The 12,725-nt window shown below is 39.8% G+C and overlaps 1 protein-coding gene across 4 annotated transcripts in view; it reads left to right on the top strand.

Annotated features, from left to right (window-relative positions):
* LOC139983395 (recombining binding protein suppressor of hairless-like) overlaps positions 1-4,992 on the top strand; it is a 50,644-nt gene extending 45,652 nt beyond the window's left edge. For all 4 annotated transcript variants that reach the window (XM_071996933.1, XM_071996934.1, XM_071996932.1 and 1 more), the window contains 2 exons: positions 762-865; positions 1,753-4,992. In XM_071996933.1, the coding sequence (XP_071853034.1) occupies positions 762-865; positions 1,753-2,119 (471 nt within the window). In that variant the 3' untranslated portion in view covers positions 2,120-4,992. The remainder of the gene's footprint in view (positions 1-761; positions 866-1,752) is intronic.
* The last annotated feature ends 7,733 nt before the right edge of the window (positions 4,993-12,725 follow it).

The following is a 12,725-nucleotide window of genomic DNA, read 5'->3' as shown; positions in this document are numbered from 1 at the left end:
ATAGTTTTGTGTGGTGGTAGCAACAAAGAACAGAGAGGCAGTCACCTCACAAATGAATACAAGGGGAAGTCCTGAAATATGACATTTGCATAACAACATGTATTAAATATGACATGCACCCCACATACCCATCTCTCATACCCAATACAGTATTATAGAAAGATATCTTCAGCTTTTATTTAAGTCTGACTGACACCACTAATCTTAAAATTAGCGTTGTGCGGGATCCCGGTAGTCAAGTGAATCCTGGTATCCGATCCCGGTATTGACTAACCCTAATCACAACGCAATGTGTAAATACTATCAAGGTTTGAGATGAGACATTGCAGTGTGTCACCATGCTCACACACCGGTATCAAGGTTTGAGATGAGACATTGTAGTGTGTCACCATGCTAACACACCGGTATCGAAGTTTGAGACGAAACATTGCAGTGTGTCACCATGCTCACACCCCGGTATCAAGGTTTGAGAACAGACATTGCAGTGTGTCACCATGCTAACACACCGGTATCAAAGTTTGAGATGAGACATTGCAGTGTGTCACCATACTCACATGCCCAGTGTCAAAGTTGAACATGCTGCATGTGAATAGGCTAGCTACTATGCTTTCTCTCAAACACTGGCCATAAACAGTATACCTGCTTTCACTTTTACATGCTAGATCAAATCCCAAATTGTAATCTGTTGCGCCTTATTTCACTGTAATTACGCTCTGTAGGCTGTATAATGGTTGACACTATTCTGTTTTATTTCCTTCCAGCTGAATGGAGGTGGAGACGTGGCCATGTTGGAACTGGAAGGGGAGAACTTTACACCGAACCTGAAAGTTTGGTTTGGTGAAGTAGAAGCAGGAACAATGTACAGGTGAGCTAATCCTAATGTTCACATTATCATCCCCCCTTCCCATGCCCCCCTTCCCATGCCCCTTCCTATGCTCCACCCCTCTTCCCATGCCCCACCCCTTTCCCTTTGAGCATGATCATTGCTCATCTTAATTGGTCTTGGTTATGTCATCCATCAATATAGAAAGGTGCAATCAATGCTGGTAACCTATCAATACTAGTTTCCCTTTTTCAGAAAGTTCCCTTTAAATAGTCACCAATCTATCAATCAAAGGTTTCTTTAAGACCATTTGCAAGCAATCCAGATATAAATCAATGGGAAAGAAGATCTGGCAGGGGGGGGAGAGGGGAGGGAGAGGGGAGGGGGAGGGGAGGGAGAGGGGAGGGAGAGGGGAGGGGAGGGAGAGGGGAGGGAGAGGGGAGAGAGAGAGGAGGGAGAGGGGCGGGACAGGGGAGGGACAGGGGAGGGAGATGGGGTGGAGAGGGGAGGGGAGGGAGAGGGGAGGGAGAGGAGAGGGAGATGGTGGTGCTTCATTTAGCATAATTGCAATGCATTACAAATTCGTGCAGCCGGTTATTACCACCTGTTTTTGCCTCGTAATGTAAAAATCATTTATCCAGAAGAAAAGGATAATAGTAGAAAAGTTCAGCTTTTTAACGGGATTTGCACAGACTGCTTACTGTCATTCATTTCGTGGATTTTATCTGGGCGGGAACGAAAGATGTTACCGTCTCGGATACAAATATTTATAGAGAGTCAGGGACAAGAGGATACTGAAATCTGGTTGTTTTTTCTTCAGGCAGTGAACATTCTTTTAAATCGGGTTGAATATATGGAGATCAATATCACTGTTGCACCTCTTTCTCATTTTTCTTTGGTCGTCACACCTCTCTTCCGTTTTCTGCCAGATCGCGGGATTTCATGCTCTGTGTGGTGCCGGATATCGCAGCCTTCAGGAGCGAACTCAAGTATTCCAGAAGACCGACCCAGGTACCGGTCATGTTGGTCCGGAGCGACGGCATCATATACCCCACGGGCCTGACCTTCACCTACACTCCGGAACCGGGGCCCAGGACCCCGCACAGCCAGCAGCCCCTGGCCGACATCAGCAGGGGTGGCGGGGGGGCCGGCATGGACGTGATACACAGGGACGAACACGATGACATGCTCTCGTTGAACTCGACTAACGATAGTCTGAGCAGCTACATACAGCAGCACCACGGCAACTTACTCACGCACTGTCAGGAGCAGGCCATGTCAGCTGCTCATCTGTAAATGCTCTTACCTCTTGCCGTAGAGATTGGTGTGGCTTAGGAATGGGAACAAGGAAATAGTATTTGTAATACTATTTATAAAAAAATATAAATTGGATGTTTTCACCACGGATGATGTTACGTTACGGTTATTATCTTACCTCCCTTGGATAAAAAAAAAAAAAATCGCAGCGGCGGGAGTAGTCAGTCAGAGACGGAATCTGTATTTTTGAAAGCAGATTTGGGTGGTCTCCCAGAGGACCCAGTTTGAAGGTACTCTAGATGAGAGCTTGAAAGTGCCAAGGGAGAGATGGAGTTGGGGGGGGGTGGGGGGTTATATGGTACCAGGTACCTTATACTATGCGACAAGTTGTTTACAACGATTGTTGCATATTTTGGGCTTGTTAAACGAGTGAAATTGTTTTTAAAAAAATTGCCAGAGGAGGTAGAAGCCACTTTGTGTGAATACCAGAGGAATCCTCGTACAATGTCAGTACATCGTTGGAGATGTTAACTGGGGACATTCTCTCTGTCTAACAGTGACAGTCCGCTCATAAATTATCGTTGAGGATATGGTTTTATCTGATGTTGTTTCGTCTGGAAGTGCCTTTTGGAAGGAGGAGTAGGTTTACCGGTACTAGCAGTACTCGTCGGTCTCGTCAAGATGTCTGTTTTCGACGATGCATGATACATGCACAGCTGTATCTGCGACCTGTATGCTCGGGAGCCGTCTGTATTGTTTATATAACATAAGAGGAAGCCGTTTGGCACATTGTCCTATCATGGAAACTGAAACAACTCGCAGCAAATGTGGAGGCAACATTGTCCCAAGTGAATGTTGGAGAGCAACTGTGGAGTGTTGACCGATCCTTGGTCCAAATTGGTTTTTGGATGGTTTAAAACGACCAAACTCAGACGAGAGAAATTTCTGTCAATACGGGTCAGATGTATTGGGGGGGGACGGGGGGTGGATGGGCGGGGTAGTGGCGCAGATTATTTTTTTGGTCATTTGATCATTTCATGTTTGCTCGGACAAGATTTTTCCTGGGCAGCACGATGATGAAAAGACTAAGGAGTTTGGTCCGAACCATATTTGTTTTACCTTGCCAAAGATGTGACAGTTGAATCAGCAGATGAGAACTTTGAAGAGAGAGAGAGAGGTGGAGAGAGAGTGAGTGAAAAAGAAAGAAAAGTATTTGACTGGTTTCCACGGAGATGAAACTCTCCATCGGACAGGATGCCATCCATTATCATGGCGAGAGGTTTATTTTACCCAATGGGGATGACTAAGTGGGCAAAATATTATTATAAGAGCTCATGAATTATGCAGACATCATAAATATTCATTAGCTTGGATACATTATTTTTTAATTATGAAGAAGCAGGGTGCAGCGACCTCTCCATTTTTTTTCAATGCACTTCGGGAGTCATAAACGCCTCTCGGACGGCCTGTGGCCTGTTTCTCACTCTTTGACATTTATTTTTTTTTCCTTTTTTGCCGACAAAACAAAGAAGACATCAGAGATGTGCTTTTTTTTTCTCTCTTTCTTTTTATTACTAAATTTTAAAAACATTTTAAGATAGTGCCTCATTAATTATTAGCAATGTCCAGTATTCATCTCGAAGAGTCTAGTGCCTAAAAGGAAAATAAATTGTGTGGTCGGTTTTCAAGTGCCCTTTGACCCTGTATAGGCTTTCAGCCAGTCGTTTTGTTGTTTTGCCTGGGTTTGGGCGATTCATTGGTATTAATGGCCAGCGGGCATCAACAGCCTTAAAAAAATGGAAGTTCGTGGTGAGACTGAGTTTTCGGGGTTGTAAAGTTTTCATCTTCTCGAGAAATTATTGTCATTGTGAAAGAACGAGATTCCAGTTGAAAGACACAGGGGGGGTTAGATCAAGAGATTTTCTTATTTGAAGACGTTTTCTTTTGACTCCTTGATAATTCAATCTTGATTTGTATAGCTACTTGTGCCTGCCATGTGAGAAATCATTGTCAAGTCACCCCTCTCCCCTGGTATGTGATTTGAAAAATGTGTGACCTTTTGTCGATAAAATGAGAAAGATTGTAGATAGAAAGTGCTCTTTTGTTGTAAAAAAAAAATAAGAAAAAAAGTGCTCAGAAAATAACCCGTTTTGTTGAAAACAGTTAAAAAAAAAAAAAACTGGTATAAGTGGAACAGACATGCACAAAGGGTCCATATTGTTAGGACATTTTACAGTTGGCTTCCTCAAATTGAAGTCACTTGCCCCCACTACCCTTCCAAATATATGCCTCATGTTAATAAACCATCATCTAACAGCTCTGTCTAATGGTGTCACATTTACACACAATTATTGGCTTAGAAAAGAAAGAATTATATGTAATTTTTTTTTTTTTTTGGGGCCAATATTTGTTTAAAAATAATGACAAACTGTATCATCCTGAAATAGCCAGGACACACTGCTGAGAATTTTGTTTTTGTTTTGATCAACTGTGAAATATCAATAGTATTTATGGGGATAAATACTATTGATATTGTTCATGTTATATGAAATGTTTATCCTTGGGAACTTGATTGTACAGAAACGAAACCCTACCCTGTCATTGTATTTGTATGATATCATGTTCTCTAATGTTACACCTATGCGTTTGTAACCACAGAAATCACCATCTTTAATAAGTTACCTATCAGTGAAGGCTTTTTTTTGGAAAGACTTAAGAAAAAAACAAAATAAAATTGTTAGCAAACTGCTTATCCACTAGAGAGCCTGTGTAATAGAACATGTAAAATTAAATTGGCCAACGTACTTTTACACAAGAAAAAAACAAAACATTCAAGATGGTCCCGTACATTAATGTCGGAGGGTGGCATCATGTTTGGTCTTCTTTCAAGCGTTTTTTTTTTTTTTTCAAAACTCAATTTATAATTGGAAAAGACTTGAAATCTTTGTATAACTGTCAATGTTGAGATCATGGAATCATGATTTGATAATTAAATTTTTTTGTTCCCCCCCCCCCCCGTACTTTTTCTCTCGAAAATATTCTAGTTTTAAGTTATTATATTTCAAAGAACCATCATACAGTAGCACAATTGTCGTTTTATGTTTTCAAAAAGGCAAATGTTTCATGTCCAAGGTATTTGGTTATAAATGAAGATGGTTATTGCCCAGTGGCCAGGGTCGAGGTGTGTGAGAATGTGATCAGGGTTAATCTCCATGTGGGACATTACCAAATTCTTCACCACATTTTTGATCACCAACCATGTAGATATCTAGTGTCAAGTTTTGTACCCTGTAGCTGTAGTACAAGGGATGTCTCAAAAGATTAACACCGGGGGGGGGGGGGGGGGTGAGTGGGGATTCTCAGCCTATTCTTGGTGGGGATGGGGGAAGGGAGAAGGTAGGTAGGACAGTGGATTATGTTATACTGTCCTTCTTGTACTCTGGAATTTCATAGTTCATATTTAAATTTTAATATTTAAATTTTAAGTTGGCATTACAAAGAGAGACTGTAAAAATGATAGTGCTTTGAAATGTGCATCTTTTGTCACTTTGAGAGGGAGGAAAAGGTTGTTCTAAAAATAGGTGTCAGCCAGTGGGGGTTGGGTGGGCGGGTGGGTGTGGGGAGGAGTGGTGCGCTGGAAGGTATCGGTCCAATTTCATAATGGGATATATTTTAGTCGTAGTCAAGTAGGGTCTCACCATACAATCAGTATTCTAAGACACCCATGCTATATCTGTTCATTATATTACAATTTTTTAATTTTTTTTTAATGATTTTTATTGGTTGGAGAGGGTATAGTTTACCTAAGAGAAGTGCCTAGAATTATTATCCTTTCACCCCCCCTCCCCCTCCCCCTTCCCCTTTATCCTCATTCTCTCTATCAGCACAAGTTTAAAGTTGTCTTCATACAGAGATGGTCTCTCTTCATTACTATCATTCCTTGCCTTTGCCAAGTTTTGGCTTGTGCTTGTTTTTTGCTCATCATACTCTGGCCGTTGTCCGTTTTTATATTTCTTCTTGTTTTGTCATTAATCCAACAATTAGTGAAATCTTGGGTTGGAATAGAAAGTGGGAAATGTTGTTTTTTTTCTTCTTTTTTTTGTTGCTTCTTTTAGTCTTATAATCTGTATATTCCTGCAAATGAGCTACTCATCAATCAGGTAGTAGCTTCAACGTCTTTGAATGTTTTTTTTTCTGTTATTACCATTGTTAATTCCCCTGCAGGCAGATTTTTAACTATATTCTAATATATTGTACTTTCTCTTCCTACCCCTTTGTCATCCCCCCCTTGCCCCCCTCCTCTTATCCCATATGCATTACACACTTTCTTACCATCATTTCTTTACATAGTGAAATATAAATATTCATGAGGACGACTATATGCATATGCACTTGAAGAGTGGACAATTTTTTTCTCCAGGTATTATATGTTCTCTGTCTGCGTAAGCCTAGAGAAATATTTGAAGGGTGGGGGAAGGAGTGGGTGGGGCGGTATGTAGCTCGTGTGGGGAACCAGGGCAGGGTACAAGAACTCAATTTACCTTTTTTTCATTTTACATACTTAATGCATATTCATAATAGATATGTTTATATTTTATTAGACATTTTGCATGTGCATAATGTACTTAATAGTTGTTGCATTTGTAACATACCTCTCTCGAGTCACATCGTTATCGAATATGTTTCTCTTTGTTTTTCCTATTATTATTATTAATTTTTTTTTTTTTGGTCTGTTCAAAACCAATGTATTTATGTTATCTGCGATTACACTTATCACATATACTCACTGTTCTCTTTCAGACAAGCTAGTATTTGTATTTTATTCCCCTTTTCTTTTGTCTACAAATCAAGACTTGAGGAAATGCTCCTTTTTTTTCTTTTTTCTTTTTTCTTTTTTGCTTCTTTTTAGAAATGTTTCCGACATTTTTTCTCCCCTTCTATTATGTAAAATGCTGCAAATTACTATCCAGAAATATATTTTCTGAGATAATTTCTTAAGGATAAGTCTTGTCTCTTTATTGTTTGTGTCTTCCGGTAGTCTTTATTCAGTCGTTATTTCATCAGTGCCAAATATAATAGGGCACTATTACGTACACGTACACATGTAAGCAGTCACAAGAATATATTAGCTTAAAAACAACACACACACACATAACATACAACATCTTAGTATGACGCGAATTCAAGAGATCGAATGGTCACAATGATGTTGCCATGGTGATATATTGAATCATCCAACAACAACAAAATCACAGAACTTATCACCGAACCTCAACTTTTTGCTTTCATTGTTATCTTAATCTGCCAATATTAACTGAAAAAATTTCGAAGTCAGCGCCTCACCGGTATTTTCTAACATTTTTAATCTTCAGTCCGGACCGACGTTCACGCTTAACATATCTATTGAATAAATACCAAAAAAGTAAAATCCAAAAAATACAAATTGTCAACCAATCGAAAGCAGGCTTCGTGTATCACACGTATTTTCTCGCCCGTATAGAGCTGTTTAGGAGACATAACTTATGGAACGCCATCCCAGCCAGGTCCAGCGATGTAAGTCTTCCGTATTTTTACGGAAATCCGGGTTTTTTTTAAATTCCATTAAAGTTTGCACAAAATTGTACGAATATCAAAGACGCAACGCGGCAAAAATGCCTGGCCCGTTGCAGCAAGCTAACTTCAATTTTCACTCATCGATCAACCAAAATACCATTTCCTGTTACACATCGCATTGCAATGTACAACATTGTGCCATGTGAACATCGTTGCGTACGTGCGAACTTCAAATCGCCATAGCTCATTTCTGTCGTTGAAAAACCTTGCCTAATTCACATCTTCTTAATTGCTGGTGCTCGACATAAGTTTCGGAATTGACGCTTGTGATATTTGTGAGCGGCGGAAATCTACGGGATACGCATATGATAGTTGATTTTCGTGATCGCATTCGAATGTGAGACTGTTTTTTATTTCGGAGTTCGCAGCGACGTATTTGTAACTTTAATTTAAGCTAGCCTAACATAACGTTAGTGTGTAAGTAGTCAGAACTAGGAGTAGGATGTGTTAGCGCTAATACTTTTGAGCTAGCCTAACATAACGATAGTGTGTAAGTAGTCAGAGCTAGGAGTAGGATGTGTTAGGACGGCATTCACCCGGGGTCTCCGAATAGTTTTCCTGTTTTTTTGTTTTTTTTTGTGTGTGCTGCACTTACATCCCTGCAGGTCACGTATGCTAGTTATTTCAGAAATGTCGAAAAACTGTTTGGTGAAGGAGAAGAGAGGTGAGGTTGTTTTGGGGGTTACGTGTAGAAACTGACCAATAATTGTCCCTCCTTATACTTCAAACGTCGTCAAAACAGTCCAAATATCAACATTGCTAAAGGGAACACAGAGTCACGTGACATGGACAGCGCTACATGCTCACAACTCTTGTCGAAAAAAAATTTAGCCATAACCGATGGCGCTGTTCACGAACAGCGTACAATAACACCAACTAAAAAACAAAATGATTCGAAGTATCCTTCCATGGGATAACCGTCGGATATGTCGAGGAAAAGAAACCCAGCGTGAACGCTGGAAAGGACAGGTGGACAGCCACCAATTTACGGGACAAACCCCCCCCCCACCCCCTCAAGGCATTCACTTTCGGACTTTCCATAAATCACTTTGCTCGCCCAAGACAGTTCCAGTGGGTAGTACACATAAATGACAATTTAAACAAAAAAAGCAACAACTTAGCGAATAAGTAGAGAGCACCGATTCCCAGATGGAAACCTCCGATTTATACATTTCTTCCTTTCCTTAATTCAACAACACATTACGGTGATGAATAATGACATTAATGCTGCAAACCGAGTTTGACCGATATGGACCCGAGTCACATGAATCTATTCAAATGTCCTACATAATTGGAAAAATTACGTTGAATCTTTCAAACACACGAACAGGCAGACCAACAAACAGATAAGAACGAGATATACACCAACTTATCACTTTTTTTTTCACTAAAAAAACGACTATTCTGTTGATCTATCGAATTTGTTGACAGTGGTGTCGCCAAGGGGTGGCCTGAGGGTCACGTGCCCCGCCCCCCAATAATCGTGCCCCCCAGATGCGATTATTAGTGTTAAAAAAATGCTCAACAAAAACTGACTATACAAAGCACGGAACGTATTATATTCATCAGTAAAACTTCTTTCCACCGACCATCACAATAGCCAGTTGTGGTCTCACTAACAAGGTCACAGAGACCCCTGCGTGAACCGCTAGTGCTTAAACTTCACTACTCTGCATGAATTTAAATTTCATATTTTCAACACTCTTACTTAAAATATTAGCAAAGCAAAAGGGTTAATTTCCATTTTGTGTATAACTATTTTATCCGCCTCAATTAAAAACAGAAACATCGGACAGACTGAGCCCGAAAATTCTTGCAACCACAAGTTGCAAAATATAGCATCAGATTGTATCTAAGGTCCCTTAATTAATCAAAATCCCTCCCCTTACACCCCTCCCCAGGACAGAATTCATAAATAAACTGTGTGCCCTCAAAGTAAGTCTTTTGCCCCCCCCCCATCCCCCCATATTGCATTGTCTGGCGACGCCACCGATCGTTGATAGTTAAAGTGTGCGTCTAAATAGGTACTCCTAAATCGAAGATTTTCAGACCTGCGAGGGTATTCGTTTCAGAGGCCATTGTTTCAGACACACGGTCATAGTTTAAATTGGTTCTGTCTGTATCCCAGCCAGCAATCATAATTGGGCCCCAAATGGGGCCTAATCGGGCTGCCAAGTGGGCCCCAATTGGGCTTCCCAATAGGGGCCCATTCAGATTTGTCATTCCGTTCCACACAGGGCCCAATTGGACCAAACAGATTGGGGCCCACGAGTGGCCCAAACTGGTCCCAGTTGGGCGAGACTGATTGGGGCCCAAACCAATCCCATACGGGGACCAACCGGGCCAGCTGTATGGGGCCCACTTGGGACCCATTCTGGGCCCCAATCGTTTTGGCCCACACAGAACCCATACTGTGCCCAATCAGGCTAACTGCATGGGGCCCAATTGGGACCCATTTCGGGCCCAGTTGACTGAGCTTGACCCAAGTGAAACCCACACTGGCCCCAACTGGGCCAACTGTGTGGTCCAAATTTTAAGCCCAGTTGTTTCACTGTGTCCCTTGCAATAGTTCAGTTATCTACAGGTTTACCACCTCTCAGCATTCGGGAAAGTGGCTGAAGGCCAAGTTTCAATCACGACCATGGGATGGGGACGTAAAATAACAGCCCTGGGAGCATGCAGGAAGTGTTTGTAAAAGTCATGTTTGTCTCAGCGTGAAAGTGTAGTCGCCCCATCACCCAAAGGACGAGAGAAGAGCTGGATATAGCTTGGTTGCACTTGTGTCCCACATATTATAGTAGGTTGTTGAATCAATAACACTTGAACCGTTCATGTACTGTCGTGTTACAGCAGAGATTAATTGCCTCAGAAACAAATCCAAATAAAAACAAATGTATTCATGTCTAGATTCATTGAAATATATTTTTCAAGAAGACAACGATGAAAACTAAACAATAATTCATAAACTCCATAATTACATTTTATTTTAAAGAAAAAATATGAAACTCTCAGAACTGAAACTATATGCATCCTAATTGGAGGGAACATTTTGGCATTTGGAGAAGGAATAGAACAGGCAAACCCTGCAAAAGTTAACGATGAGGGCAAGATGCTATATATTGCACATACTTTTGCATTGCAAATGCAATGCGAATGTTGCTCAGGGCCAACAGTATGTATCCTCTAGATCAAATGGAATCATAAAAACATGACCTCATTTAAAATCGTGACCTAAAGCTGAACTTATAACTTTTTCTGGCAAGGTGAGAATAAACATCTTCTATGTTTTATGACAAGATAATGACATAGGTAATAAAAAATATTACTACAGTAAATCTGGAAAACACAAAAATATAAATGGATGGATGTACTCTAGAATAAAGAACATTGATTAGCAAAAATGAAGGTGTATAATCGTTTAATGTAGATACGACACAATGAAAAAGAATGGAATGATTTAGTTCTAAGCATAAAAATTCACATTAAAGGGCAAGTGTACTCAAAATGTGATTTTTGTATGTTATAGAGCTTTAAAAATCATGCCAGTAGCTATTCATCCCATCTCTACACAGGGACGTAGCTAAAGCCTGACGATTGGGGGGGGGGGGGGGTTGTAGTGGCTGAAATTCCAACTGGATGGATTTTGGAGCCAGAAAATTCCAACTGCTGCCTTGTACCACCCCCCCCCTCCCCCGTACTACTCATCAACATTACCATGCGGAATTATTTTTCGATACATCTGTACCACTGGCCCTCACTACACAGTAAGCAACTGAGTATAGTTATCTGCTTGAAGGCTACATAGACTACTGACTACAAAAGCTATGTTAATGTAACAAAGGGGAAAACTTTTTTTTCCAACAAATTATATTCAACGACATAGTGAATTACCAAAAAATACAGTGCTTTTCACTAACACGCTTAATATTATTTTCCTGGGGGGGGGGGGGGCTATTTATCACTCACATGAAACAATTTCAATTGTTCACTTCATTCCAGCTGAGAATTTGGAATGAAATGGACAATTAAACATTTTGCAGAAAAATGTTGAGTTGATAAGATACCATAAGTTGTCAATTAAACATTGTGCAGAAAATGTTTCAATTGCTCAGATGGAATGAAGTGAACAATTGAACATTTTGCAGCAAAATTTCCAATTGATGAGATATGATAAGTTGTCAATTAAACATTTTGCAGAAAAATGTCCAATTGACGAGGTATGATTAGTTTTCAATTAAACATTTTTCAGAAAATTGTTCAATTGCTCAGTTAAAGCAACTGAGCAATCCAACATTTTCTGATATTTGATAAGATTTTATCTTGCTATCTAAGCAATTTACTGAAAAAATGTCAACTTATGGGGCAAAGTTTTTCTTATGTTGATGGCCCTTTTAAGCTTCCATAGATTAGCATTGAGAGTTTCAATTGTATATACCATAGAGCCAATGTAAGCTAGTGAACAGAGTCAACCCACCTAATAGCAAAATTAATACATAAATTAACCGAATCGAAGCTGAACGTTGTACAGTAGTTCTAGGCATTTCTTTTAGAATATTCAAAATCATACAAAGTTTTGTATGGTGGAGTATAAGGATCGCGAGATACATTTTCTCAATATGACAAGGAAAACGTGGTAAATATGACTGATTAAAGTCATAAAAATTTTAGGACACTCACAAATTACAAGAATATGTGAAAATTAGAGTGCGACAGTTGGAAAAATTGAGTGCGACAGAATATGAGCATTTGGAAATTCCTAAGAAATAAAATAGAATGGCAACACTAATATTTGATGAAATCAGTTCCTTAGTTTTGTAGCAATTCCTATGTTTTAAATTGTTATTCATAGTCATATAAACATGGAAGTTATAACCCTATCTGTTCTAAAATGTTAACATGTTATGTCAGCACTTGGGATTTAGATGATGTTTACACAATATTATTTATTTCACATGTAAGGAACGTGTGGAAACATACGTATATATTTCAAAGGGAAATATAAAACTTTTAGTATTAGCCAGGTATTGACATG

The sequence above is a fragment of the Apostichopus japonicus genome, chromosome 16, assembly GCF_037975245.1.
Source record: "Apostichopus japonicus isolate 1M-3 chromosome 16, ASM3797524v1, whole genome shotgun sequence".
NCBI classification, from domain to species: Eukaryota; Metazoa; Echinodermata; class Holothuroidea; order Aspidochirotida; family Stichopodidae; genus Apostichopus; species Apostichopus japonicus.
The sequence above is the reverse complement of the archived record's forward strand: the minus strand, read 5'-3'. Positions and strand labels throughout refer to the sequence as shown.